The sequence below is a fragment of the Urocitellus parryii genome, chromosome 1 (assembly GCF_045843805.1).
Source record: "Urocitellus parryii isolate mUroPar1 chromosome 1, mUroPar1.hap1, whole genome shotgun sequence".
NCBI lineage: Eukaryota > Metazoa > Chordata > Mammalia > Rodentia > Sciuridae > Urocitellus > Urocitellus parryii.
Genome location: NC_135531.1, coordinates 182,892,148 through 182,918,414, shown reverse-complemented (window position 1 = coordinate 182,918,414; position 26,267 = coordinate 182,892,148). Strand labels below are relative to the sequence as shown.

Sequence of the window (26,267 nt, the reverse complement as noted above, 5' to 3'; positions counted from 1 at the left end):
AGTGCCTGGGCCAGGGTCCCCGACATTTGAGCTTCTTCCAATCCACCAAGCAGCTCTAGAGTTCCACCCAGAGCCAGAAGTCAGAATCGGAAAGTCCAGAGGTGCCTAGCACAGGTGGGCTGCAGCTAAGGTCACCTGAGCCCCACCCTTGGGGGCCGGGCTCAGCCCTGGCTCGCGGCTCCCTGGAGGGGCGCTAGCTCCCGGGTGAGGCGCGCCTGCGACTGGGGAGCCGCCCTCTCGGCGGCTAGGGGACGGTCCGGTCGCGGCCCCGCCCCCGGGCCGCCCATAAATGATCCCGGCCGAGGGCCACCTCAGGTTCCCAGCGCAGCTTTCAGGTGGCTGAGAGGTCGGCGCCGCCCGCGTCTCTGTTGGCTGCCGCGCCTACGTGGGCGCGCTCGGAGCACCAGCCATGCTGTTCTGGCACACGCAGCCCGAGCACTACAACCAGCACAACTCCGGCAGCTACCTGCGGTAAGGGCCTCGCGTTGCCCGCGTGCCGCGACGGCCACAGCCCTGGGGCTCTGTCGAGGGGTGCGCCCGGCGCGGCCAAGACGTCCAGGGAAGGGAAGGGAGCGCGCTTACCAGGTCCTGGCATCCTCCCGTGGGTCCTTTGGGGAGGAAGGGAGAGCCCCACCCAGTGTCCCCAAGGGACAGACTGACCGATCCCGGTGGGACCCGACGCGCGGAGTTGGGGGCTTGGCGAGGCGGGTGCACCGAGTCGGGCCCCTCCGTGCCGATCCCTTGCGGGTACCGGGGGCACCTACGGGCCCCAGCCTCCCGGGATCTATCCCACCTCGCACATCTGTCCTCTTCCCGCTCGTGTGAGAGTAGCAGAGGAAACTTCTTCCATCCGTCCGGAGCCTCCCCCGGGAAGTTAATCCCCTGCTCTTTGCCCCTCTCCACTTGGATCCCTCTCTGAGTTTTGCGCTTTCCGCAGTGCCCTTCGTCGGGCCTCGCTAGCCCCTGGTGGACCGTCGGGCGGGCGGGTTCGGAAGGGGCTGGCTGACCCCCTCCTCTAGGTGGTCTTTGCCTGAAGCCCGAGCGTTTATTGCCCTTGATGGAAATCTTTTCTTCTTCTGCAGGGATTTGACTAGTGCTCTTCAAAGGGAAAAGTAAGTCCTGCCCGCTTTTCAAAGTACTCTGCAACACCCGCCCCCCTACCTTTTAGGATGCAGGACCCCCGTTTGCTTCAGTTCCTGGAAGATCTTTTTTTCCATGTTGTGCAGCTGGCCGGGTACTAATGGGCAGTCATTTCACTTTCTGAACTCGCCGGAACCAGCTTTAACCTGTCTTTATTTCCATCCTAGTCACAGTTTATTAAATGTGCCTAATTTAACCCAAAGGGCATTTGAGGTGGGCTCAGGAAAAGTGAACTGCGAGGCGGAAGGCGGCTCAGGCACTTAACGAGCTACCCACCTTCTGCGCTTGGTTTGGCCCCCAGAAGTTCCTGCCCAGTTTTGCCACGACAGTTTATTGGAAATTCCAGCTTCTGATAGGTATTTGTCTAGTCGTTCTTCCTGAAGACATTCCCCCGCCAGAAAGCAGAGGAACCCTTGGATTTGACTGGTGTATCTGGTGTTTTTATTCAGAGTAGTGGATGATTAAAAAAAAAAAAAATCTAGGGTCTTAAGGACTGCCCACCCGCCAGCAGACTGTGGCCATGTCACCCGAGGGAAGCTGCTCTGGGCAGTGGTGGAGCCCACTTGGGAGGATGTTAATTCCCTGCAGGAGATTAAGTGGCTGTTCCCTTATGAAAAAGGTGACAACAGAGTATGTCTTTACCATTTGCACATTGCCCTTTTCATGGTAGTTTTGTCTAGATTTTGGTTTGTGGCCGTTAAGTATTTTGTCATATCTTCAAAATGAGTTTGAAGGTGACCTTGAGTTGAAGATAATGTGTACTTAAAACTTCTCAGATACCTGAAATATCATCCTATTAGGTAGTAATTCTATAAATAAGAGTACAATTTTCCTAACATCTGCTACTCATATGGAAGTTTGCAGGTTTTGGTTATTGCATGAAGGGAGGAAGGCAAAAGTTGGGGTGAAAAGTGCCATAAAGCCTGGGGGGGCTGGGGATGTACCTCTGTTGTATAGTGCTTGTCTAGCAAGTGCAAGGCCCTGAATTGGGTCCCCAGGGCTGTGCAAGGGTGTGGTGTGGGGGGGTGATAAAAAAAACCATACTGTTTGGGGGGGGTTATTTTGGGAAACCATAGATGAAGAAGGTCCATACTTGGTGCTGGGGGATCGACCACATGCTAGTCTGGCACTCTGCCATTGAGTTACACGCCCAGCCCTGTCTTTTTCTTTCTTTTTTTAAAGATTGTTTTTGAGAGAGAGAGAGAGAGAGAGAATTTTTTAATATTTATTTTTAGTTCTCGGCGGACACAACATCTTTGTTTGTATGTGGTGCTGAGCATCGAACCCGGGCCGCACGCATGCCAGGCGAGCGCACTACCACTTGAGCCACATCCCCAGCCCTGTCTATTTCAAAATTCCACCTCTTTTTTGGGGGGGAGGTGTTCTAGGGATTTAAACCCAGGGTGCTTTATCACTGAGTTACATCCCCTTCCCTATTTATTTATTTACTTACTTATTTTATTTTGAGACAGGGTCTCACTAAGTTACTGAGGGCTTCGTGAAGTTGCTGAGTCTGACCTCAGACTTGAGATCCCTCTAGCTTCAGTCTCTCAGTCGCTGGGAGTCATTGTGGTTACAGGTGTAGGCCACCACACCTGGCTTCAAAATTTCACTTCTTGCTGGGTGTGGTGGTGCATGCCTATAATTCCAATTACTGGGGAGCCCAGGATAGTAAGTTTGAGGCCAGCCTCAGCAATTTAGCAAGACCTTGTCTCTAAATAAATAAATAAAAATTAAAAGGACTGGGGATGTAGCTCAGTGGTAGAACACTCTTGGGTTCAATCCCCAGTACTGCTAAATAAATACGTAGATAGAATTTTATTTCTTATTTTTTTTAAACATTTATCATATTTTTAGGTGTAGATGGACACAACACAATGCCTTTATTTTTATGTGGTGTTGAGGATCGAACCTGGGTCCCTCCCGTGCTAGGCGAGCGCTCCACCGCTGAGCCACAACCCCAGCCCTAGAATTTTATTTCTTGCTAGGGGTTTTGCCTTCATAGAGGCTGACCTCAGTGAAGGCCAAGGTAGTGGGGTCTGTGCACATGTCCCTGTTCTCCCTACTCTAGAGAGAGGGTCTTGTCCTTTTCCATTTTTTTTGGGGGGGGAGTATTTTTATCTTTGGTTTGTTGTCTCCTCATTCTGCAAAATCTGCAAACGTCTGACCTTGACAGTAGTGGCCTTTACTCCTTCTCCCTTTCTGTTTGATGTTCTGGTGACTTTTATTCCTTGGCAAATAAGGATGCCAGGTTTGAAACAAGTTACTGTTGAATGATGGTTCTTTGCAAACCCACCCCCCACACACACACCCTTTTTTTTCCTCCAAATTTAAAGGCAGCAGTGCATGGATTATTAACTTAACATGGTCTGGGCAAACATGAAATGATGCAATCTCTAGGTGAGCAAGCCTGCCTGCTTCTCCCATGTTCCTAGAGAACCTCCCGAGTTGGAAAGAGGGAGGCGAGTAGTGGAAGAAGTTGGTCAGCCCCTTGCTTTCCCTTTTTGGGCAGCAGATGGTGGCAGGGAAGCCCTTTGAAGGAAAGATTTCCCAGGTGTGCCCAAAGCCAGCCTTTTCTTTCCGAGAATTGGTTAGACATGGTTGGGGTGTGTGCTAGGTTTGTGTTTCAGAGACACTCATTTATGATATTGTATAAGGAACAGGTTGTACCAGGGAGTTTGTGTTTATGCAGTGAAGTGGGGTCAGCTAATTTGATTCATAACCCAGGACTCACAAAGGGAGGAGGGTTATCAAGATAGGGCAGGACGCTTGATTTTTTGATGCTGCTTATACTTCAGAGGGCTTAAGCAAGTCTCTCCTGCTTGCAGGTCATTCATGTTCTCAAGGATTTCTTTGACTCCTTGGAGGGTACATACCTGGAGTTACAGCTACTTTGGTGGGAGTCAGAGATCCTAGGATTGTTTGGGGCCCGCCTGGACAACACAGCAAGACCCTGTCCCCAAATACAACACAAACAAAAAATACAAAAACAACAACAACAACAAAAAAAAAAAAAAAAAAAAAGGAAGAAAGAAAGCAATCCAGACACAAGTTCCTCAGTTCCACCCTGATAGGAGACTCTCATTCTTAATGCCCTGGGGAGTTTTGTTTAGAAGTAAAAGAATCTTTGAGCATCTCAAGATTTTTCACGTGGATAAGGAAACTCTGTCAAAACCAAGGTTCTCCTCTTTTTGCATTTCTGAGAGATCAGAGTGAGCCTTAAACAGGGTAGGGGCCAGTTGTCCCCTTCTCAGAAGGGAGGGAGGGGTGACTTGTCCTGGGTGAGTGAGGCCAACGGGTTCTTTATTTTCATTTTAGCCCCGGGTCTAGGCTATGCTGGTCTGAAAAGTGGCTGATAAATAGAAGAGTTGATTCAAAACTAAAAGTTGTTGTTCAGATGATTATTATCCAAAAAGCACATGATGAGCAGTCTCCTGTGGATGGAAACCAAATGGCTTCTAAAGGTTACTTCATTGTTAACTGGCCTCTGTCACTTAGAGGTTCTCTGTAGATAATAGGAACTTCACATTTTTAACCTCCTCCACAACTTGATTCAGTAAATCTTTTTGAGAACCATCAAGTAACACTAGAATCATGCAAGACTGGTTTATTTTTTTTTTTTTTCTTTTGGTGTTGGGGTTCAAACCCAAGACCTTGCTCGTGCTAGGCAAGGTCTCTATCCCTGAGACACACCACCTGCTGCCCCAGCCTGGTTTACTCTATTTGAAAACATCTAGAGGGTTTGTGACAGGAGGGATCCAAATCTCAGCCAGCTGGCTGCAGTGGGCCTTGTGGAATGGCCTTTGGTCCCCGGGGTCTTGGTCTCTCTCTCCAACTTCGATTTGTTCCCTGGGCCCTGCTCCTGACCACCGCCTTCCTGTGTGTTACAGTGATGTGCTGGCTCTACCCATCTTCAAGCAGGAGGAGCCTCAGCTGTCGCCCGAGAATGGGGCCCGGCTGCCACCCTTGCAGTACGTGTTGTGTGCCGCCACGTCCCCAGCAGTGAAGCTCCACGAAGAGACCCTGACCTACCTCAACCAAGGTAGTGGCTGGAGCCCTAGGCCAGGGTGGAACCTGTGGGTGGGGGCATCCTCCAGAACAATGGGGAGTTGATGTGAAGATCCTGTTGGGTTTTATTAGTTGTCCCCATCGGTGGGGTGGGGCTCAGGAAGTCTTTGTTGGACACCTGTTCCGATTCCATTTCTGAGCTCTCAGACCTCTATGAACCTCGGAGTCTTCATCTGAAATATGGAAACATCAAAAGCTGGGCATATGTAGTCTCAGCTATTTGGGAGGCTGAGGCAGGAGAATCACTGGAGCCCAACAGGTTGAGAGCAGCCTCACAACATAGTGAAACATGTTTCAAAGAAATAAACATCAACTGTGTCCTTAGTGGTAATATTACTATATAGCACCTTCAGGGAGCAGATGTGCCGTTGACTGCGGCCGCTAATACTATTTATTGTGACCACGGTTGATGGTCCTCCGTGTGGATTGAGTACTTTTGGTTTACTGGGTCTGCTATCCTTGGACGTGCACCAGGCAGGTGGTAGGAGGGCTGACCTGTGTCTGGCACCACAGGGCTGGGTTCTGCTTGACAGAAAGAGGCCCTTTGTGGAAATGGGGACAAGATTGCTCCTTATGTCTTGGGAGGAATGAGCTTTGGAGTTTGAATTCCAACTCTTTAACTCTTCATAGTTCTGTGACTTTGAACTGCCTTTTCCTTTTCTTTGAAGTTCAGTGTTTACATGTGTAAATCGAGAAGTGTAATTTTTGTGTGAAGCTGGCCAGATTGAAGGTAAGAGGCCCTTAGAGGTTGTTCAGTCAGTTGTCCCCTTTACCAAGAGCCACCTGGATCGTGTCCTGGTGGATGGCATTTCTGTGGTTTTGGTCCTGATGATGTGAATGTGTTTAGTGCACTTTCTTCCTGGTCACCTTGTAAATCCTGGGCATCTAGTGGCTTGATCACTGTCTACATGACATTGGAAGCACAGAAGGGCTTCGGTCGGGCCACACTGAGTTACAGGAACAGCAGTGTGTCCTCCGTGGCCGCCTCCCCTCAGTGGAACTTTGCCTCCTGGGTGTCGAGGTGGGTGAGGGTAGAAGTCCAGCATGATCATTGAGCTGTCTGGCGGAGGAACTTGCTGGCTTCTGAGCCAAGAAACTAGCTCAGAATGAGCAGGTGGCTATGTGTCTACCTGTCTACTCTGTGGACAGGCTTATCCCCCGGGGGCAGCCCTGTTGTCTTGAGCTGGTCTTGCTGATGCCTGTACTCAGATTGCTGTGGGGCTGAGACCTGGGCTCCATCTGCAATATTCTGGGTGACAAAGCCGAGTGGAAGAGCGAGTGCCTCTGTCTGAGCCTGTGTGTGCAGTGGCTTCTGCCTTTTTCCTCTCTTTGATAGAAGGTCAGATGCTCCTAACTGCTGTATCTTTGAGCAGATTCCTTCCTCTCTAGATCTCTGCTGTCTTGTTTTAGAATGAAGCAATTACAAGGTATTTACAGAGTCCGCTGAGCTGATGGTTTTCCCGCTCCTGGCCACGTCCATGGTGCAGAGGAGAAGTCTGGGATCTTGCTGTAGGACCAGGATGTCCCCTTCCCCCATCGGCAAAGCCGTTGGCTGTATTCACTTGAGACAAAATTTGAAAGTCAGAATGCTAGGTCTTTCTTTTTCTTTTCCCAATTCCCCGTCCTTTCAATTTTTTTTTTTTTTTTTTGAGCTGGGGTCTCACCAAGTTGGTCAGGACCTCACTAAGTGAGGCTTAGAACTTGAGATACTTATGCCTGAACCACCCAAGTTGCTGGGATGACAGGTATGAGCTTCTATACTGGGCTAGGACTTTTAGAAAGATTTAAGAGCATTTTTTCTCTTGTATAACATAGGAGTTAGCCTCCGAATTCACATGTGTTAATTTGGTGTCTATACTTCAGATTTTCTCTATTTACAGTACTGCTAAGGATCCCCGCCAGGGCCTTGTACATGTTAGGCAGGCACTCTAGACCACCAAGTTACATCCCTAGCCCTAAATATCTCTAAAATTACATTTTCCCAATTATTATTATTATTTTTTTAGAATTTTTAAAAAATATTTTATTTTTAGTTTTCGGCGGACACAACATCTTGTTTGTATGTGGTGTTGAGGCTGGGCTGCACGCATGCCAGGCGAGCGTGCTACTGCTTGAGCCCCATCCCCAGCCCACATTTTCCCAATTATTAATGGAATACATGTTCATTTGAATGATTGTAAAAAAAAAATTAAAAGACATAATTAAAATCTTTTCTAATTTTGCCAGAGAATAACTGCTAACCTTATTTGTGCATAACTAATTGCATTTACATCTTTTCAAACTCTGATCACGCAACAAAAATTTATCCTGGTTTTCTGTTTTTATTTTTTTTTCTGACATTTACTAGTTTGTGAACTTTTCTCATTAAAAATGCATTGGGAGGGGCTGGGGACGTGGCAAATATTAAAAAAAAAAATGCATTGGGAGCTGGTGGTGGTGGCAACACCTGTAGTCCCAACAGGCTTAGGTAGGAAGATGGAGAGTTCAAGCCAGCACTGGCAAGACCCTCTCCCAAAAGAAAAATTTTTAAAAAGGGCTGAGGATATAACTTAGTGGTAAAGCACTTGCCTAGCATGTGTGAGGCCCTGGGTTCAGTATTCAGGGCTGCAAAAAAGAAAAAAAGGTAAGAAAAGAAAAAAGAAACGCTTTGGCCACTATGTTGTCCTGGCTACGTATGGTTACACTGTACAGTTCCGGTTACATGTTACATGTTACACTGTTCGGTTCTGTTCCTTTGGCTTGTTTCATATTGTGGACACTTACTTTCTAGTTGTTAGAGATTAAACTGTGATGGACATTCTTGTATGTAAATCTTTATGTGAAATGTTGATTCTTTAATTTTTAGCTATATATACTTTTTAAAAAATATCTTTTTAGTTACATAGAACACACTATCTTATTTTTTTTTTTGAGAGAGAGAGAGAGAGAGAGAGAATTTTAATATTTTTTTTTATTAGTTTTCGGCGGGCGGACACAACATCTTTGTTTGTATGTGGTGCTGAGGATCAAACCCAGTGCCTCACATGTGTGAAGCAAGCACTCTACCACTGAACTACAGCCGCAGCCCAATTTTTAGCTATATATACTTAAAAAAAATGTGTATATATATATATATATATATATATATATATTAGTTGTAGATGGACAGAATGCATTTATTTTGTTTATTTTTATGTGGTACTGGGGATCGAACTCAGTGCCTCACGCATGCTAGGCAAGTGCTCTATCACTGAGCCACAACCCCAGCCCCAGCTATATATACTTAAGAAATAGAATTACTGGACTTGAATGTTAAGTCCACATCTCGTTTGGTACTGGAGATTGGGCCCAGGGGTCAAGACCCACCAAGCTACATCTCCAGTCCCTTTATATAATTTTTTAAAATTTGGCAAGGGTCTCACTGAATTACCCAGGCTGGCTTGAGCTGCGATCCTCCTGCCTCAGCCTCCCAAATCAGTGGGATTACCCGTGTGCAGAAGACCTTAGGGTTTTGATACATACTGCCAAATTACTTCTCAGCAGAAGAAAATAACACACACAGTGGCCAACAGGGTAGATTTCACTGTTTCCCTATTGGGCATTGCTGCCATTTTTCTTCTTCTGTCATTCTTCATCTGATTAATAAACCATGGACTTTGATCTTAAATTTACATTCCTGTGATTGCTAATCTAGTTGAATATTTTAAAATGTTTATTGATATTTTTCTGTATTAACTATATTCATGTCCTTTGCAAAGTTTTTTCTCTTATCGATTTGAAGAGAATACCATTTATGAAGAACTTCAACATTTTAGCTGCTTATGTTGCAATATTTTTTTTCCTGTTGGTTGTTTTCCAATTAACTAAATTGTGATAACTATATTTATGAAATGGGATATATACCTTGATTTTTTTTTTTTTGTGTGTGTGTGTGTGTGCACGCACATACCAATCCCAGGACCTTGTGTATGCTAAACCAGTGCTCTACATTCTCAAACCAATGATCTTTTTTATTAGAAATTTTATTTAACAGTTTGTAATTTTTAACACTGAATTTGGAATATATGATGTAATGTAAAGATATAAATTTGGTTATTTTTTCTGGATAATTAACCTAACAGTTACTGCATAATTTGTTCTTTTCTCGTTGGCATAAAATGCTACTTTTGAAACATTTTAAAAACCAAATGGTCGGAAATGGACTCTTGTGTAGTTATTTGTCCTAAACACTGATATTCATTGATTTTTTTTTAATTTTGATTTTTTTTAATTGAATTAATTATTGTATCTTGGAAGTATGTTTTACTATTTGAGAACAGAAGTTCCTTTCATAATTTTTCTTAACCATTCCCAATCATTTTATTCTTACAGATTGATTTTATAACCATTGAGACGTCTATACTTTTTTAAAGAACTGATAAGATCATAGACTTTTTACAATTGCCCTGCTTTTATTGTATACTATTCTTTTCAAAAAAAAATTTTTGATACTGGGGATTGAACCTAAGGTTGCTCCATCTCACTGAGTTACATTACCAACCCTTTTTATTTTTTAATTTTGAGCCAGGGTCTAACTAAATTGTTTCAACTGGCCTCAAACCTGCACCCTTCCTGCCTAAACCTCCCAAGAAGCTGGGATTATGGTGGGCACCACTGTATGCCAACTATTATTCTTACAATAACATTTTCCACTGTTATTAAAGTATGTATTTCACTATTTCCTCTTGTTCTTAGGATAGAATATTGTCATAATTGCTGGAAGAAAATATACAAAGTGATTATTTCAGTGTCTATTTTTCATACGGAATGGAAATGACGAGGGCTGAGTCCTGTCTCATCTTTTCGCACGGTGTCCCCAGCGTTAATCTCATGCCTTGATAGTAGCTGCTCTAAATTATCCCCAAAATTAAAAATAGAAATGATTGATTTTATTTCCGTTTTTCCTGTTTGTTCTTTCAGTATTATCAATAATGTTATAGCAGACATCTTTTCCAGCACACTTTATTGAGTGGTCTGTCCTTTATGTTAGATGACAAATAGATTTTGACCCAGTTTTAAAAATTAATTTTGAGCCAGGTGAGGTGGCTCTGTAATTCCAGCAGCCCGGGAGGCGGAGGCAGGAGGATCACAAGTTCAAAGCCAGCCTCAGCAACTTAGTGAGGCCCTAGGCAACTCAATAAGATCCTGTTTCTGGGCTGGGGATGTGTCTCAAGTGGTAGCTCGCTCGCCTGGCATGCGTGCGGCCCGGGTTCGATCCTCAGCACCACATACAAACAAAGATGTTGTCCGCCAAAAACTAAAAATAAATATTAAAAAAAAAAAGATCCTGTTTCTAAATAAAATATTTATGAAAAGGGCTGGTGATGGGATTCTGTGTAACCCCTGGGTTCAATCCAAAAAAAGACTTTTTTGAGCTGGGTGTGATGTGACACATCTATAGTCCCAGCCTCTTGGGACGTTAAGGCAAGAGATCACTTGAGCCCAGGAGTTCCAGACTAGTCAGGACAACATGGCAACACCCTGTCTCAAAAAATTTTTTGAATGGAGGCTGGGATTGTGGCTCAGCAGTAGAGCGCTCACCTACCATGTGTGAGGCCCTGAATTGGATCTTCAGCACCACATAAAAATAAATAATAAAAAATAAAGATAATGTGTCCAATTACAAGTAAAAAAATAAATATTTTAAAAAAACTTTTTTTTGAAAGTGATTTTGACATATTATTCAAGACCTTTTTGGTTAATTGAAAAGTTTTCATAGGGTGCAGCAGTGCAGGTTTATAATCCCATCGACAGTGGAGGCTGAGGGAAGAGGATTCCAAGTGTGATGCAGCCTCAACAATTTAGCAGTGGCCCTAAACAACTTAGCAAGACCCCATCTTAAATCAAAAAAATAAAAAGGTTCAGGTAAAGTGCCCCAGGGTTCAATCTCAAAAAAAAAAAAGTCTGCTACTCAGTTATTAATGTTTATTGGATTGGCTCTATGATATTTATTACATTATCTGAGGCCATCCCATGCCTTCTCCCTTGTAAAGATTTTTTTTTTTTTTTTTTTTAGCTGGGGGATTGAACCCAGGGATGCTGTACCACTGAGCTACATTCCCAGTCCTTTTAATTTTTTTTTTTTCTTTTTAAGACAGGGTCTCACTAAACTGGTGAAGGTCTTGCTAAAACTGCAGAGACTAGCCTTAAACTTACACTCTTCCTGCCTCAAGCCTTCGACTTGCTGGGATTACAGGCTTGTGCTGCCACACCTTTAAACACATCATGTGTTTTAAAGTTCTCTGAAACATGGAAGGGATGCCTGTCTGTAAATCCAGGGTTAGAAACCCATTCCAACAGTGTCTAATACCAGTGTCAAAACCGCCTCCTGGTGACATGCGGCCTGGGTAGGGTACATTACATGTGGGTTTTCAGACTCCACGCCCAATGGCTTGTGAAACTAGTTCGGAAAAACCAAGTATGTCCTCTTTCTCTATGAGGGGTGGACAGCTGCTGAGTTGCAGACTCTCAGATAACTTCTTTGTCTCTGGCCAAAGGTCACTGTAGACGGATCTTTCTTGAAGGCTGGAGCCAGAGGGAAGGGAGGAGGTGGGTGGTGGGGAGAGAACCCCAGGCAATCCTGGCTTGGAGATAAGAAACAACTTTTGCAAGAATGGCTTGTTTGGGGGAAAGCTTTGGTATTTTCCAGCAAAACAACCCAGAGTCTTTAAATATGATATCAAGTTTTCACAGGACTCACTTTGATTCATTCACAAAATAAAATGTTCTCTTGATAAGAAGAGAAGGGTGGTTCAGTGACAAGAGAAAAGCCCTTTGCACAGGGATTCAGCTGAATGTGCTGTGTCCCAGGAATCCCCAGTGCTTCAGGATGTCTAGGTTTAGGAACCTGAAGAGGAGGGATGGTGTGGAAGGGTAGATCAGATGACCGAGAGCTCTAGCTACTTACCGAGGCTGAGCCATTGGGAAGCTATCTCATCACCAAACCTCTCTTTGCCTTCAATTCCTTATCTATCACTTGGTGCTGGGGACTGAACCCAGGGCCTTGAAAACACAAGGCAAGCACTCTACCACTGAGGTACACTCCCAGCCCTGATATTCTCTTTTGAAGTTGTTCTCCCAAAATATATTATTCCCATCTTTCAGACGACAGTTGGACAGAGGTGAGAGCAGATTCCCTTTGTCCCACCCCATCAGGAGGCAGGCCTGGGAGTGGTTGAGCTGTGGTGGGTGCTGCATGGTCTTCTGAAAGCTCCTAGCTGTCAAGATTCTCCCCTGGGTCCTTCTCTGAGCCGTGCCTGCCAATCTGGTCCTGGGACGTGGCTCCGAGGAAAGATGGATGAGGCTTGGATAGGGATAGAGGGGCAAGGAGGCATGGAGTGGGGGAGAAGCTGCTTCCCTAGAGAAGGAACACCCAAACCAGTCCTATCCCCACCCCCACCCCCACCCCACCCACACTGCCCTGGCCACAGAGTCCGCAGCCTGGAGATAAGAGCTTCAGTAGACAGGCCTGTCTCCTCTGCTTCCAGAACCCAGTGGGGGGACGGGCTTCTGTTGGTACCTGCTTCTCCTCCAGGGAGATCACTTCATCTCTACCATCTTGGATTTCCTCCTCTGTGAAACCGGGACAATTTCACCCTGGGCAATGGCCCTGAGGATTCAGTGAGAACGAATGTCTTGGCAAACAGCAAGAATCCAGTGAGATTTCCCCCTCTTCCCAATTATATCAGTGACTTTGAATTTAAGGAATGAGGCAAAGGATTAGTCACTTTGTTTGTTATCTTTTCTTCATCGCTGAAGTTTTCTTTCCAGATTAATTTTTAGCCTGAAGTTTGGGAATATAAACTGGATCAACCAAATGACCCTGAAGTCCATTACTTTAAGAAAAAAAAAAAAATCCACGCCCCTTATTTTTTTCATGATCATGAAAGTAGTACATTCTTAGAACACAGAACAGCCAAACATAAAAATATGGACTCTAGAAAACTTTCCACAGTCCTCCCTTCTAGATTTTTCTTAGTCATACATTAATCAATATATTTATTTTATTAAAATTTTTTTTTTGCACATGGACATGATATCTTTATTTTTATTTGTTTATTTTTATGTGGTGCTGAGGATCAAACCCAGGGCCTCACCACGCGAGGCAAGCACTCTACCACTGAGCTACAACCCCAGCCCTTCAATATGTTTATAATTATGGACACATACATGTGTACTTGGAGGGATGTGTGGACCTCTTCCTTTTTTAAGAAAAATGGAAATATATACATATGCTTTCTTCCTCCTCCAAATAAAATATCCTCAATTCTTTCCATGTTGGTACATTAAATAAAAACCAGGGAAGTGTACTCAGTGGTAGGGCACTTGCCTAGCATACAGGAGACCCTGCATCTGATCCTGGGGTTTTGAGCATTACAAAATAAATAAATAGCTGGAATACAAAAACCAAACAATCTTTACTGGTTGCATTATTCTGGAGACAGCCTGATTTTTGCCTTCTTGAGGACAGTGGTGTTGTTTCCATTTTTTTTTTTAATAGCTATAAACCAGTGCTTCAGTGAGCTTCTCTGTGTATATGCCTCTATCGTACCTGGAACACAAAACTTGTTGAACACTGAAAACTCAGTCTTGGTTCACTGACCGTCCTAGCCTGGTGCCTGGCATACATAACTTCTGTGCCTGAATTAAGAAAGGGACTTTATTTTGCAGTGATGGAGATTGAACACAGGGTCTTGCACATGGGAGGCCAACATCCGCAGCCCTGCTGAATGGACAATGTCTCTGTCTTTACTTTTGCCAAGATTTTAACCTTTGGTAATCTGTGAGGGAAAATATAAGGTATTCTAGTTTTAATTTTCATTTCCTCAATGATGTTGAATTTTTTTTTTCAGATTTTGTTATCCTTTTTGCTTTTCATGTGATTTTTCTGATGATTTAAGAAAAATTATTTGTAAGAGCTCTTTATATATTTTGGATTTTAAAATACACATTGGAGGGGCTGGGGTTGTAGCTCAGTGGTAGAGCACTTGCCTAGCATGTGTGAGGCACTGGGTTCGATTCTCAGCACCACATATAAATAAATGAAGAAAATGAAGATCCATCAACATCTAAAATAAACTAAACTAAAATACACATTGGAAATGTTTTCCCACTTTTTCATTCATTTATTTTATTTATTTATTTATTTTTTACCTGGGATTGAACCCAGGGGCACTTAACCACTGAGCCACATCCCCAGCCCTTTTTATATTTTACATAGAGACAGGGTCTCACTGAGTTGCTTACCAAATTGCTTAGGTCCTTGCTGAATTGCTGAGGCTGGTTTTGAACTTGGTCCTCCTGCCTCATCCTCCCGAGCAGCTTGGATTATAGGTGTGTGCCACCACGCCCAGCTTCAAAGATATCCATTTGGTCATGTCAAACTTTAATTATGTTTTAAATAATGGAGCAGTTAATTAGTTTAAAATTTAACTTGAATATCCTCGTCAGAAATGCCTGGGACCAGGCATGTTTCAGATATTTTTTCAAATTCGGGATTATTTGTGTGAATATATATGAAATACCATAGAGACAATAGGACCAAAGTCTAAACCTGAGGGTTTTTTTTTTTTTGTGTGTGTGTGTGTGTTGTTTTGAAACTTAGTTTTGTTATATCGCCCAGGATGGCTTCAAAGTCTTGGGCTCAGGCAATCCTGCCTCAGCCTCTCTAGTATCTGGGACTGCAAGTGTGGCCACTGGCAAGCAAGAGATTTCATCTATATTTCTTTCTTTTTTTTTTAACATTTATTTTTTAGTTGTAGTTGAACACAATACTATTTATTTATTTATTTATTTATACGTGGTGCTGAGGATTGAACCCAGGGCCTTGCATGTGCTAGGTGAGCGATCCATCGCTGAGCCACAACCCCAGCCATTCATCTATATTTCATATGCTTATACATGTAGCCTGAAAGTAATTTTATGCAATATTTTTTTTTAATTGTTCAGCTGGGTGTTTTTTTTTTCTTTTTCTTTTTTTTTAAATTGGTTGTTCAAAGCTCTTGACATATCATATTTCATATATTAGATTGTAGTGGGTTATGAACTCCCAATTTTACCCCAAATGCAGATTGCAGAATCACATCGGTTACACATCCACAATTTTACATATTGCCATACTAGTGACTGTTGTATTCTGCTACCTTTCCTATCCCCTACTATCCCCCCTCCCCTCCCCTCCCATCTTCTCTCTCTACCCCATCTATTGTAATTCATTTCTCTCCTTGTTTATTTTCCCATTCCCCTCACAACCTCTTAGATGTAATTTTGTATAGCAATGAGGGTCTCCCTTCATTTCCATGCAATTTCCCTTTTCTCTCCCTTTCCCACCCATCTCATGTCTCTGTTTAATGTTAATCTTTTCTTCCTGCTCTTCCTCCCTGCTCTGTTCATAGTTGTTCTCATTATATCAAAGAAGACATTTGGTATTTGTTTTTTAGGGATTGGATAGCTTCACTAAGCATAATCTGCTCTAGTGCCATCCATTTCCCTGCAAATTCCATGATTTTGTCATTTTTAAGTGTTGCGTAATATTCCATGGTATATAAATGCCACATTTTTTTTATCCATTCATCTATTGAAGGGCATCTGGGTTGGTTCCACAGTCTAGCTATTGTGAATTGTGCTGCCATGAACATCCATGTGGCAGTATCCCTGTAGCATGCTCTTTTAAGGTCTTCAGGGAATAGTCCGAGAAGGGCAATAGCAGGGTCAAATGGTGGTTCCATTCCCAGCTTTCCCAGGAATCTCCATACTGCTTTCCAAATTGGCCGCACCAATTGGCAGTCCCACCAGCAGTGTACAAGTGTACCCTTTTCCCCACATCCTCGCCAGCACTTATTGTTGTTTGACTTCATAATGGCTGCCAATCTTACTGGAGTGAGATGGTATCTTAGGGTGGTTTTGATTTGCATTTCTCTGACTGCTTGCAATATTTTTAGTGTACCTGTGTTTCATCTGTGACCAGATCCACTAGGTCAGGTGTGGCGTTTTCCTTTTGTAGTATCATATTGATGCTCAAAAAGCTTGAGATTTCAGAGCATTTTTGCATTTTGGATTTAGGGATGCTCAACCTGTCAAACTTTTTTTTTTTTTTTTTTGCCCCCAGTCCTAGTGATTGATCCCATTGACCTCTCGCCCAGCCCTTTTTAATTTTTTATTTGAGACAAAATCTTGCTAAGTTGCCCAAGCTGTCCTTTAACTTGTGATGCTCTTGCCTCAGCCTCTGGCGTTACTGACATGAACTACCATGTCCGGCATGAAACGATGTATTCTTTTTTTTTTTTTTTTTTTAAAGAATATCAGAATATCATTCCTTATCATTGCTGAAAAATACTCCCTTGTATGCATGGACCACATTTTCAAAAGTCATTATTTAGTTGATGGACAGAAAAGTTGATGGACAGAGAGAGAGAGAGAGAGAGAGAGAGAGAGAGAGAGAATTTTAATATTTACTTTTTAGTTCTCGGCGGACACAACATCTTTGTTGGTATGTGGTGCTGAGGATTGAACCCGGGCCGAACGCATGCCCGGCGAACGTGCTGCTACCGCTTGAGCCACATCCCCAGCCCCAGAAATGATGTATTCTTGTGTGTGTGTGTGTGTGTGTGTGTGTGTGTGTGTGTGTGGTGCTTGGGATTGAACCCAGGGCCTTGTGCATGCAAGGCAAGCACTGTACCAACAGAGCTCTATCCCCAGCCCAAAATGATGTATTCTTAAGAATTACATTAAAACCCTCTATGTTTTGTGAGCACTTTGCAGGAAAAACAGCTAGCCAAAATATATCCTGCCCTTTGCTCTGATCACTGTACAAATAAGGTTATGATTTATATGACACATCATATTTAAGAGCCAGGTACATCAAAGTGTCTTAGTAAATGTGACCATCCGTCTGATGCCAACTTCAGCGGTATTTCATGGGTGTCTGGAGGTGAAAGGAGTGGGAAGGAAGTTCCTGGGTAGGAAGACCCACTTAGCTCTTCATAGAATGGGCTCCTGAGTCAGGTTTCCGGCGCCACTGTGCTAGGCTTCGAATGAGTATTTGGAAGAATGTGTGCAGAGTTGTGCTCTGAATGAGGAAGATGTTTGGGGCTTTGTTTTGAACATGAGTAGCTACCAGGATTGTCCCCGTCCTTTCATTTCCTAAGAGAAGGAAGCAAGTCCAGAGGAAAGTTGCAGTGTCTCTGGGTCATACAACCTGTTAGAGACCCCAGGCCCTGGTGGGATTCCAGGGCTCTCAACCAGCCTCTGGGCTGGGCAGCTAAAGAACCTGTGGAGGCTACAGGTGCTTCTTTGTGGAACTTAGAAAATGATGTTCAGACCTTACTCTCTCAGGACTCTGTCCCTTTATGAGGTTCCTTTGGAAGAGTCTTCCTTGTGCAGCCTGGAGATGGACAGCTGACCTGCTTCTACTTTGCCTCTCACCAAGTCTTAGGTGGGAATATGCTTTGTGTCCCTTAAGGGCCATCTCATCCCTGTCTCATCATGACTTGTGTTTTGCAGACTGAGCGCCTCCTCTGTGTCTAGCCGGGAGGTCTGTCCTTGGGTGGAACTGAGGGATTCTTGACCTTCCTGTTCTTCAGCCTGGGACATGTCTGGAAATTCTCATCTGGGTGATTAGAGGACACCGAATGGGAAGGGGAGACCATGCTCTAGGAATTCACGGACAGGCGTCCTTTCCTAAAGGATGAGGGCCAGGAGGGGCCTTTGATAACATCTTTACTGTCTTGCTACTTCAAATGTCCATGGATCAGCATCACCTGAGAGCTTGCTAGAAATGCAGAATCCTGGGCCTGTTGCAGGATCACGGAATCAGAACCTGCCTAATTAAAACTAGAAAAGCGTTGGTCTAGCCTTTCCGTTTTATGGTTACATGAACTAAGGTCCAGAGGGACTGTGTGACTTGCTCCAGAACATCGAGGGGTACTTCATCTGGTCTCTGTCTTTCTGAAATATTTTTTTTAAAAATCAGCTTTATTGGAACACAATTCACATACCACGCAATCCAACCTGTTTCAAGAATGAGATTCAGTGTTTTTTAGTACATTCAACTAAATATACTAAATCATCTTCGACCAATTTTAGAACATTTTTTGTCTTTCCTAAAAGAAAGGACACTCTTTAGTAGTCACTTTTCATTGTCTCCCTCCCTCTCTCCAGCCCTTGGCAATAAGTAATCTACTTTCTATATTCATAAGTTTGCCTATTCTGGGCATTTCTTGTCATGCAAATAGCGGTGTTTTGTGACTGGCTTCTTTCAGCATGTTTCAGGGTCATCCATGTCGGGCACCTATCAGAATATCATTCCTTATCATTGCTGAAAAATACTCCCTTGTATGCATGGACCACATTTTCAAAAGTCATTATTTAGTTGATGGACAGTTGGGATGTTCCCAGTTTGGGGCTAATATGAAGAATGCTGCTGGAAGCTTCGTGAGGAGCTATGGTTTTGTTTTCTTTGGGTCGATAGGGAGGAGTGAGATTGCTGGGCCAAGTGGTAACTGTGTCTGACCTTTTGATGGCCTGTCAATCTGTTTTCCAAGGCCATTGTGCGATATTACATTTGTAACAGCAATAGAGGAGGGTTCCAATTTCTCCATATCCAGCTCTGGTTATTTATTGCCTCTCTCTCTCTCTCTCTCTCTCTCTCTCTCTCTCTCTCTCTCTCTCTCTCTCTCTCTCTCTCTCTCTCTCCTGGGCTGGGGATTGAACTCAGGGCCAAAACTACTGTGCAACATTAACATTCCCAGCCTCCCTATACTTCCTTTTTTGTTTTTTGAGTCTTGCTGGCCTTGAACTTGTGATCCTCCTGCCTCCTTCTCCTGAATAGCTTGGATTAGGAGTGCATTAGTACACCAGGCCTATTGTCCAGCTTCTTGATGGATTCAGCCTAGGGTGCTGGAGGCCCCTTATCGTGGCTATCTTTAGCCACCTGTTGGCATCTTGCAAACGGGAGACCCTAGAGCAGGGTGGTAACTGGGCGTCAGAAGCCAAGTGGAACTCAGGTCCATACCCCTGTGCCCCTCTGGGGATGTGTGTCATATGCTCCCTCTGCCACCAGCTTCCCTGCTTCTGTGGCCACAGGACAGACACCAAGGCCACCAAAGGACACCGAGAACATGCGTCCTCAGCCATCCAGCGAGACTTGTGCTCAGGTCCCCCTGTCCTAGGGAGAGAACTGTGGGCCTGACTTGGCCACATATTTACCTGGACCCTGTGGGGCACAGAGCTGGGCCCGAAGGAGTGATCTTGCACCTGCCTGTCCCTTCTCCTCTCTGCAGCCTGAGGCTGGACTTGGGGAGCAGTTCCCTGGGAGGTGCCAGTGCTTCTGGGCCAGCTTTGGTGCCTTGGGGGAGAACTGACAGTCCCCATTTGTCTCCTCAGTGACTGTCCCCCAAAGATCCTCCTGTCACCAGGGGCCAAAACAGGAAGTGGGGCCACCCAGGGCAGGCAGGACAATGTGAGCAGGTAGAAGCTCAGTGCCTGAAGGTCTGGTCCCCACCTCGGGAGTCCTCAGCAGGAGCACTGGGGTCTGCCCTGGGCCCAGCACACGGTCCTCCTCCCCAGTGGGTCACAGCCTGTGGTGTCTGTGGGGCTGGGAGGAGAGAGGCCTGTCACTCACAGTTCTGACCTTATCCTAGAGATTTGTTTTTCTACCCTCTACTGTCCTTTGTGCTACTTAACTTACAAGGTAGTTCCTTCATGGTTTCTTCGTTTATTTTTTAGGCAAGTTAACGTATTTACTTGGTTCAAAAGTCAGGTGGCACAAAAGGGTTTATGGAGTCTGTCCCTCCTGCCTCTGCCCAGGCACCCACTTCCTTTCCTCGGAGGCTGCTGGAGTTATTCCTTGCTCAAGTATATTTTCAGGAATACTCAAGTGAAGACTCAGGTCTGCTCTTTCCTCAATACACAAGTGGAGGGATACGTGTATTTAATATTCACAGACATCAGATCACCTTCCACAGAGACGGTTCTTCCTTATACCCCAGCTGCTGGGCAGAGGTCTCCACACCTTTACCTGGACTCTATCATCCAGCTGATAACTCTTTTCTTATTAATATGCACAGAGAGTAATAGTGCTCTTTGGATTAGACAAAGGGGAATGAAGGGAAGGAAGGGGGAACGGGAGCAGGAAAGTTAGTAGAATTAATCGGCCATTACTTTCCTATGTGAATACATGAATATACAAGACCAGTGCAATTCCATGTCACGTACAACCAGAAGAAAGGGCAGATGTACTCCATGTGTGTATAATACGTCAAAACACATTCTACTATCATATGTTTTTTTTTTTAAAAAGAAAATAGTATATTTTATTTTAAATCATTTTTATTTATTTATTAATTTAAAAAAATATTTGTTTTTAAAATTTTAGGTGGACACAATATCTTTATTTACATTTATGTGGTGCTGAGGATCGAACGCAGTGCCTTGTGCGTGCTAGGCGAGCGCTCTACCACTGAGCCATGACCCCAGCTCCTAAATTTTTATCTAATTCATAGTATTGATTATAAATTAAATTTAGTACTTTTCATATGTTTTAATGCCCGTGTGTGTGTGTGTGTGTGTGTGTTGCTGGGAATCGAACCCAGGGCCTTGTGCATGCAAAGCAAGCACTTTACCAACTGAGCTATATCCCCAGCCCTGACCTTTGTATTACAAGAGAATTCCCTCCCACCCCTGGTACCAGGGATGGAAACCAGGGATCTCTGTTACTGAGCTGCATCCCCAGCCCTTTTTATATTTTAGTTTGAGACAGGGTCTTGCTAAGTGGCCCAGGATGAACTTAAACTGATGATCCTCCTGCCTCAGCCTCCTGAGGAGCTGGGTTAGAGGCGTGTGTCCCAGCACCAGACAGAGCTAGATGGTTTGAGGTCTTCCTTCCTTTCTTTTTCTATCTTCCTTCCTGCCTCCCTTCTTCCCTCCCCTTTTTCTTTGTCATTTTTGGGCACATTCTCTCTATCTGGCTCCACTGTGTGCCAGACCACACCTGGCCCCTGATGTTCCCGAGCAGCTTGAGTGCCCTGGCCAAGGTCACACAGGGCATGGTTCAGGATCTGTTGATGGCAGACCCATTCCCCGCAGCCTGCTGTCTCCTTGACTGTAGGTGCTCTGTGTCACGTGCACGGGCACCTTCACAGTGTCCGTCATATGCAAGTGACAACACACACACTCCACATTCCGGGCACAATGGATGCAGTGTGGTGCTTTGTGTGTCTGCCATTCTTCCAGGACTGTTGGCGTCCTGCCCTCCTTTCTCTGGGTAATGATGGCCTCTATTATGTTTTATGTGGCATTAATTACCCAAAGCAGCAACTGTTGGAGAGTAAACAACCTGTAAATCTTGGCTGGCCTGGCAATTGCCTCCTGTTCTTGGGAACACCGTGATCCAGGCAGGAGGCCCTCCTGTTCAGGTTCTCCCCAGAGGGCAGAACCACTCTGGCTTGTCCACCCTGCTCTGCTGGGGCACCTGGTGGGCTCACCTCAAGGGGAGGGGGGCTGGGGTGGCTGCTGTGGCAGCACTGTGGCTGCAGCTGACCTCTGGAAGATAGCTGTGGCTGGTGGAGTCCCTGCCTGGGGGTGCATCTCAGCCTGGCTGCCTGCTGGCTTGGTGACCTTGGGCAGCCAGGTCACTCCAAGTGGGGTTTTGTGAGGTCTGGAGGAGATTTTATTTGTGCAGCACAGCACAGTGACTAGCCCCTGGGTGGGGCCTGGTAAGGAGAGTGCATTCCTGACCTTGTTGTTTGGATGTGGTAATGGTGACTGACACTGGCTGAGTGCTGTCACATGCCAGGTTGGAACTGCACGATCTCATTTAGTCCTCAAAGCAGTTCTGCAAAGAACATTTTGCAGATGTAGAGTGAGATGCAGAGAAATGGAAGAATTTGCCTTGGTCCTTCAGGGTCCTGGACTTAACCCCAGTGAGTCTACCAGATCCCAACCCTTTTCCCCTCCTATCCTGGGCAGTCCAACGACCAGCCACTGAGACTTTATACTAAGTTGCAGTGTGACCTTGGGTACGTCATTACCCTCTCTGGGCCTTTTGTTTCCTCATCCCTAAAATGAACATACTCATATTTTACTGTGGGTCCCTCAGGATGGTCTCCCAGTGAGACCCTGGGCATGTCCCTCCATCTGTCTGGCATGGCTTGCATATGTTTGGTGTCCTAGGACTTGGACTGACTTCCCTATCTGTCCTTGAAGAATAAATTCCAGCCACTGCTGTTATGAGCATCTATTATGGGCTCGAAATAATTGGAGGTACTTGTCTCTTTTCTCTATCCTATGTGTTTTGCAAATTTACAAGTAACATATTCCAATTTTTTATGTTTAAAGCCAACTCTTAATTGTACATAGTGGAAAAGGGAAAGGTCCCTCCCCTCACTTTAGATACATATTAGACTCACAAATCCAGGGGTGTGGGCATAACTTACTAATCTGTTTTGTTTATTTATTCAGTTTTGCAGCGCAGGGGATTGCATCCAGGACCTTACGTATTCTAGGCGAGCACTCCACCCTGTGTCTAACAAAAGAGCAATCACGCTCCGTGTGTGTGTGTGTGTGTGTGTGTGTGTGTGTGTGTGTGTGTGTGGTGAATGGATTTTCATGTCTGTAATAAACATACATCTGCCTAATTTTTATTTGTAACTTTTTTTTTTTTTTTTTAAATCAGGGATTGAACCCAGGGGCACTTAACCATTGAGCCACATCCCCAGCCCTTTTTTTGTATTTTATTTAGAGACAGGTCTCACTATGTTGCTTAGTGCCTTGCTGGTTACTGAGGCTGGCTTTGAACTTGGGATCTTCCTACATCAGCCTCCAGAGCCGATGGGATTATAAGTGTGCCCCACTGCGCCCGGCTTTATTTCTAACTTGATTTTAATTTCTTTTTAATTTTTACTTTGAGTTCATTTTAAATCTCAAACTATGGAGGAATAGAGAGGGTGGTGTGGTGAACTTCTGTATATCCTTCACCAGATTGACCCACTTCTTAATAGTTTGTTACATTCACTTGAATTACATATATAATACATATACATATGCACACATACTCACATACATAATATAAATATGGATAGATTTAAATAAAGCTATGCATATCTGTACATATGCATCTGTAGATATATAGATATTTATCTCTCTACATTTGTGTGTAGGTAGGAATAACTGCAGACATATCAATGTACATATCTCTATTATTTTTTTCTTCCCGAATCATTTGTGAGTAGACAACGTGATCTTTTATCTTAAACACTACTTAGCATGTAGTTCCTAAGATCAGGGACATTTTTTATATAACAGGGACATTTTTTATATAACCACAATTCCATTATGAAGTTCAGGAAATTTAACGTGGATATTATAACATTGCCTATCATATAACCCTATTAAAATTAAATTGCCACGGAGCTACACCCCAGTTACTTATAATGTTCTCTATAGCAGGTGTCAGCCAGGGTTCAAGATCAGTCCAGGATGAGGTGTCATATTGGGTTGTCCCTCCTTCAGCTGCTGTACCGGGCCATCTCACCTTTTCTGTCTTCTATGTGACTGACGTTTCCCAAGATGAGACCAGGCCAGGTGACTGTGGACTGGTTCCACGTGGGTTTACCTGCCATTTCCTGGTGCTTAGATTCAGGCTATGCCCTTGAACAGGGATGGCTGGTAATGGCATTGCCCTTCCTGGGGCCCCACCTTAGGACAGGCACACAATGCCAACTTGGACCACCAGGTGAAGGTATTGTGCCTCTATTCTCTATAATGAATGGCTGCGTAGTATTCCATAATTGCATAGCAACACGATTGGGAAACTTAGTTTCTTTCCAGTGTTTAGCTTTCACCGTTCTTGTGCATCAATGGCCTTGTGCAAATACTTAAACACAAAAAAGTTAAGCTCGTGGGCTGGCAGTTTCTACAGATGAGAGTCTTGGCTCCTAGGCTGTGTGCGTTGTTAATATTGATGAATATTGTCAAAACGCCCAGTAGACACAGACTCATGACCTATGATCTCCCCGCTCCAGCACGTGTGAGGCCAGGGTCCATTTCCCCGTGTCTTTGTCCTTATGGGATGTTAATAAGTCATTTTATTTGTATGTGTATTCCCCCCCTCAATCTTACGGGTGACCAGGGTCCTATTTTCTCTTGGCCCTTCTTTCTCATTAGTGAGGGCGAGTGAGACTTCATGCTCTTCTTGGTTTGGCTGACTGGCTCTAGCTCTCTTTTCTTTAAGGGGTTTATCATGAGATTCGGCCACCATTAAGTAAAAACCAGTCACCTGATGGTTCTGGTATTTGTAGCTTAATTTAGATTTCTTTTAAATTTTTACTTCGAGTTCATTTTAAATCTCAAACTATGAACAAGGAGGGGGACCTGTCCTGGGGACCTGGTGACTAGGGGGCTGTCCTCAGCCTTCAGACTAGTTGAGCATCTGTGGCTCCATCACTATTGAAGAAGGACCAGCAGGGAGAGTCCATCAAAGTGACAAAGCACTCAAAGAAGGGGAAAGCTGGGTGTGGGCCGCTGGGTGTGGTGCCCACGGCCAGCCAGTAATCTCAGTGACACGGGAGGTTGAGGCAGGAGGGTCACCAGTTCAAGGCCAGCCTAGGCAATTTAGCAAGACCAGGTGCCAAAATCAGAAATAAGAAAACAGGGATGGGGTGTGGCTCAGTGGTGAAGTGCCCCTGGTTTCTATCCCCAGTGTCTGTCTGTCTGTCTGTCTCTCTCTCTCTCTCTCTCTCTCTCTCACTCACACACACACACACACACACACACACACACACACACGAGTGAAGAAGTGCAAGGGAAGGGTAAAGGGTATATGTAAATTCATGCTTTAATGCCCAGAGATAGTTTCATGGGAACTCAGCTCCCCTGTCCCTGTCCCTCTGTGGTCTATATGACTACTTCCCTGTTGCAATGGTAGAATAGCTGGGACAGAGATCCAAGGCCCCCAAAGCCAAAAATAGTCACTACCAATCCCTTGACAGGAAAACGTGGCTGACCCTGGGCTGGAAGTCAGGAATATTATGGGTTGCTTACAGGTGAGGTTTGTGGAGTGCTCAGGACCAGTGTGTTTTATTTCGCCTCCACATCCCTGACCCCAAACCTGCCACTCGGAGTGGGCAGCGGGAAGGGCAAGGGCCCAGAGCGTGGACACCACCCTAAGGTTAGGGCGGAGGAAGTCCTGTGTCACCTGCCCCTTTGGGCAGGTTCCAAGTCATCCTCCACGGGTGTGATGGGGAGTGGCCTCAGACTGATCCTAAATCCAGCTGAGGAGCCCCCACCTCTCCCTGTCTGGGGTGCCCAGACTGAACCCGATGGGCTCACCCTGGCTCAGCCCTCACTGAGAGAGGAGGTGGGCGGTGGGCGGAGCCTGTGACTGCTCTGCCCCAGCTCCGCCCACTCCCAGGTCACCTTGACTCCCTGGGTGGGGCTGACAGCCACCTGCCTTGGGCTGGTTTACATCACAGAGTGACCTGGGGCTCCTTCCTTGGTGGCTTTTCTAAGGACTTTAACAGTTTGAAAGTAAAGGGTTGGGCCTGGTCTTTGGAGGGAACTGCCTTGAAACTTTTTCCAGTGGTGTCCCTGGCCCTGCCGGTTTCCTGTCCCCTTTCTGTCCACTCTAAGACTCTCTGAAGACCTGGGGAGCACCAGTTTCCTCTGGCTGCGCCTCCGCTCTGTGGGCATCCTGTGCATTTAGTACTAATATTGTCCACATATTGGACAGGTAGAAAGGGAGGCTCCAACTACAGCCTGTCCCAGGCTACACCCTACCTGTGGGATTGAAAGTGAGCCAAGCTCACACCCGGCTGCTGAACCAGGGTCCCAACAGAGAACTCAGAGCACATTGGCAGCTGCTTATCTACATATTTGACTATTTATTTATGGTGCATGATTATAGTTTTCTCACTGAAAACCATATTTCTATGTGAAAACCAAATTTAAGTTGAAAAGTGAGTTCATTAAATAAAATAGACTCATCATGTGCAGTGGGGTTTTTTGTTTGTTTGTTTGTTTGGTGCTGGGAATTGAACTCAGGACCT

At 44.9% G+C, this 26,267-nt stretch overlaps 1 protein-coding gene across 1 annotated transcript in view; it reads left to right on the top strand.

Annotated features, from left to right (window-relative positions):
• The first annotated feature begins 409 nt into the window (after positions 1-409).
• The window catches only part of Tfcp2l1 (transcription factor CP2 like 1), a 55,392-nt gene continuing 29,534 nt past the window's right edge, over positions 410-26,267 (top strand). The window contains exons 1-2 of the mRNA XM_026408865.2: positions 410-471; positions 5,031-5,182. Of these exons, the coding sequence (XP_026264650.1) occupies positions 410-471; positions 5,031-5,182 (214 nt within the window). The remainder of the gene's footprint in view (positions 472-5,030; positions 5,183-26,267) is intronic.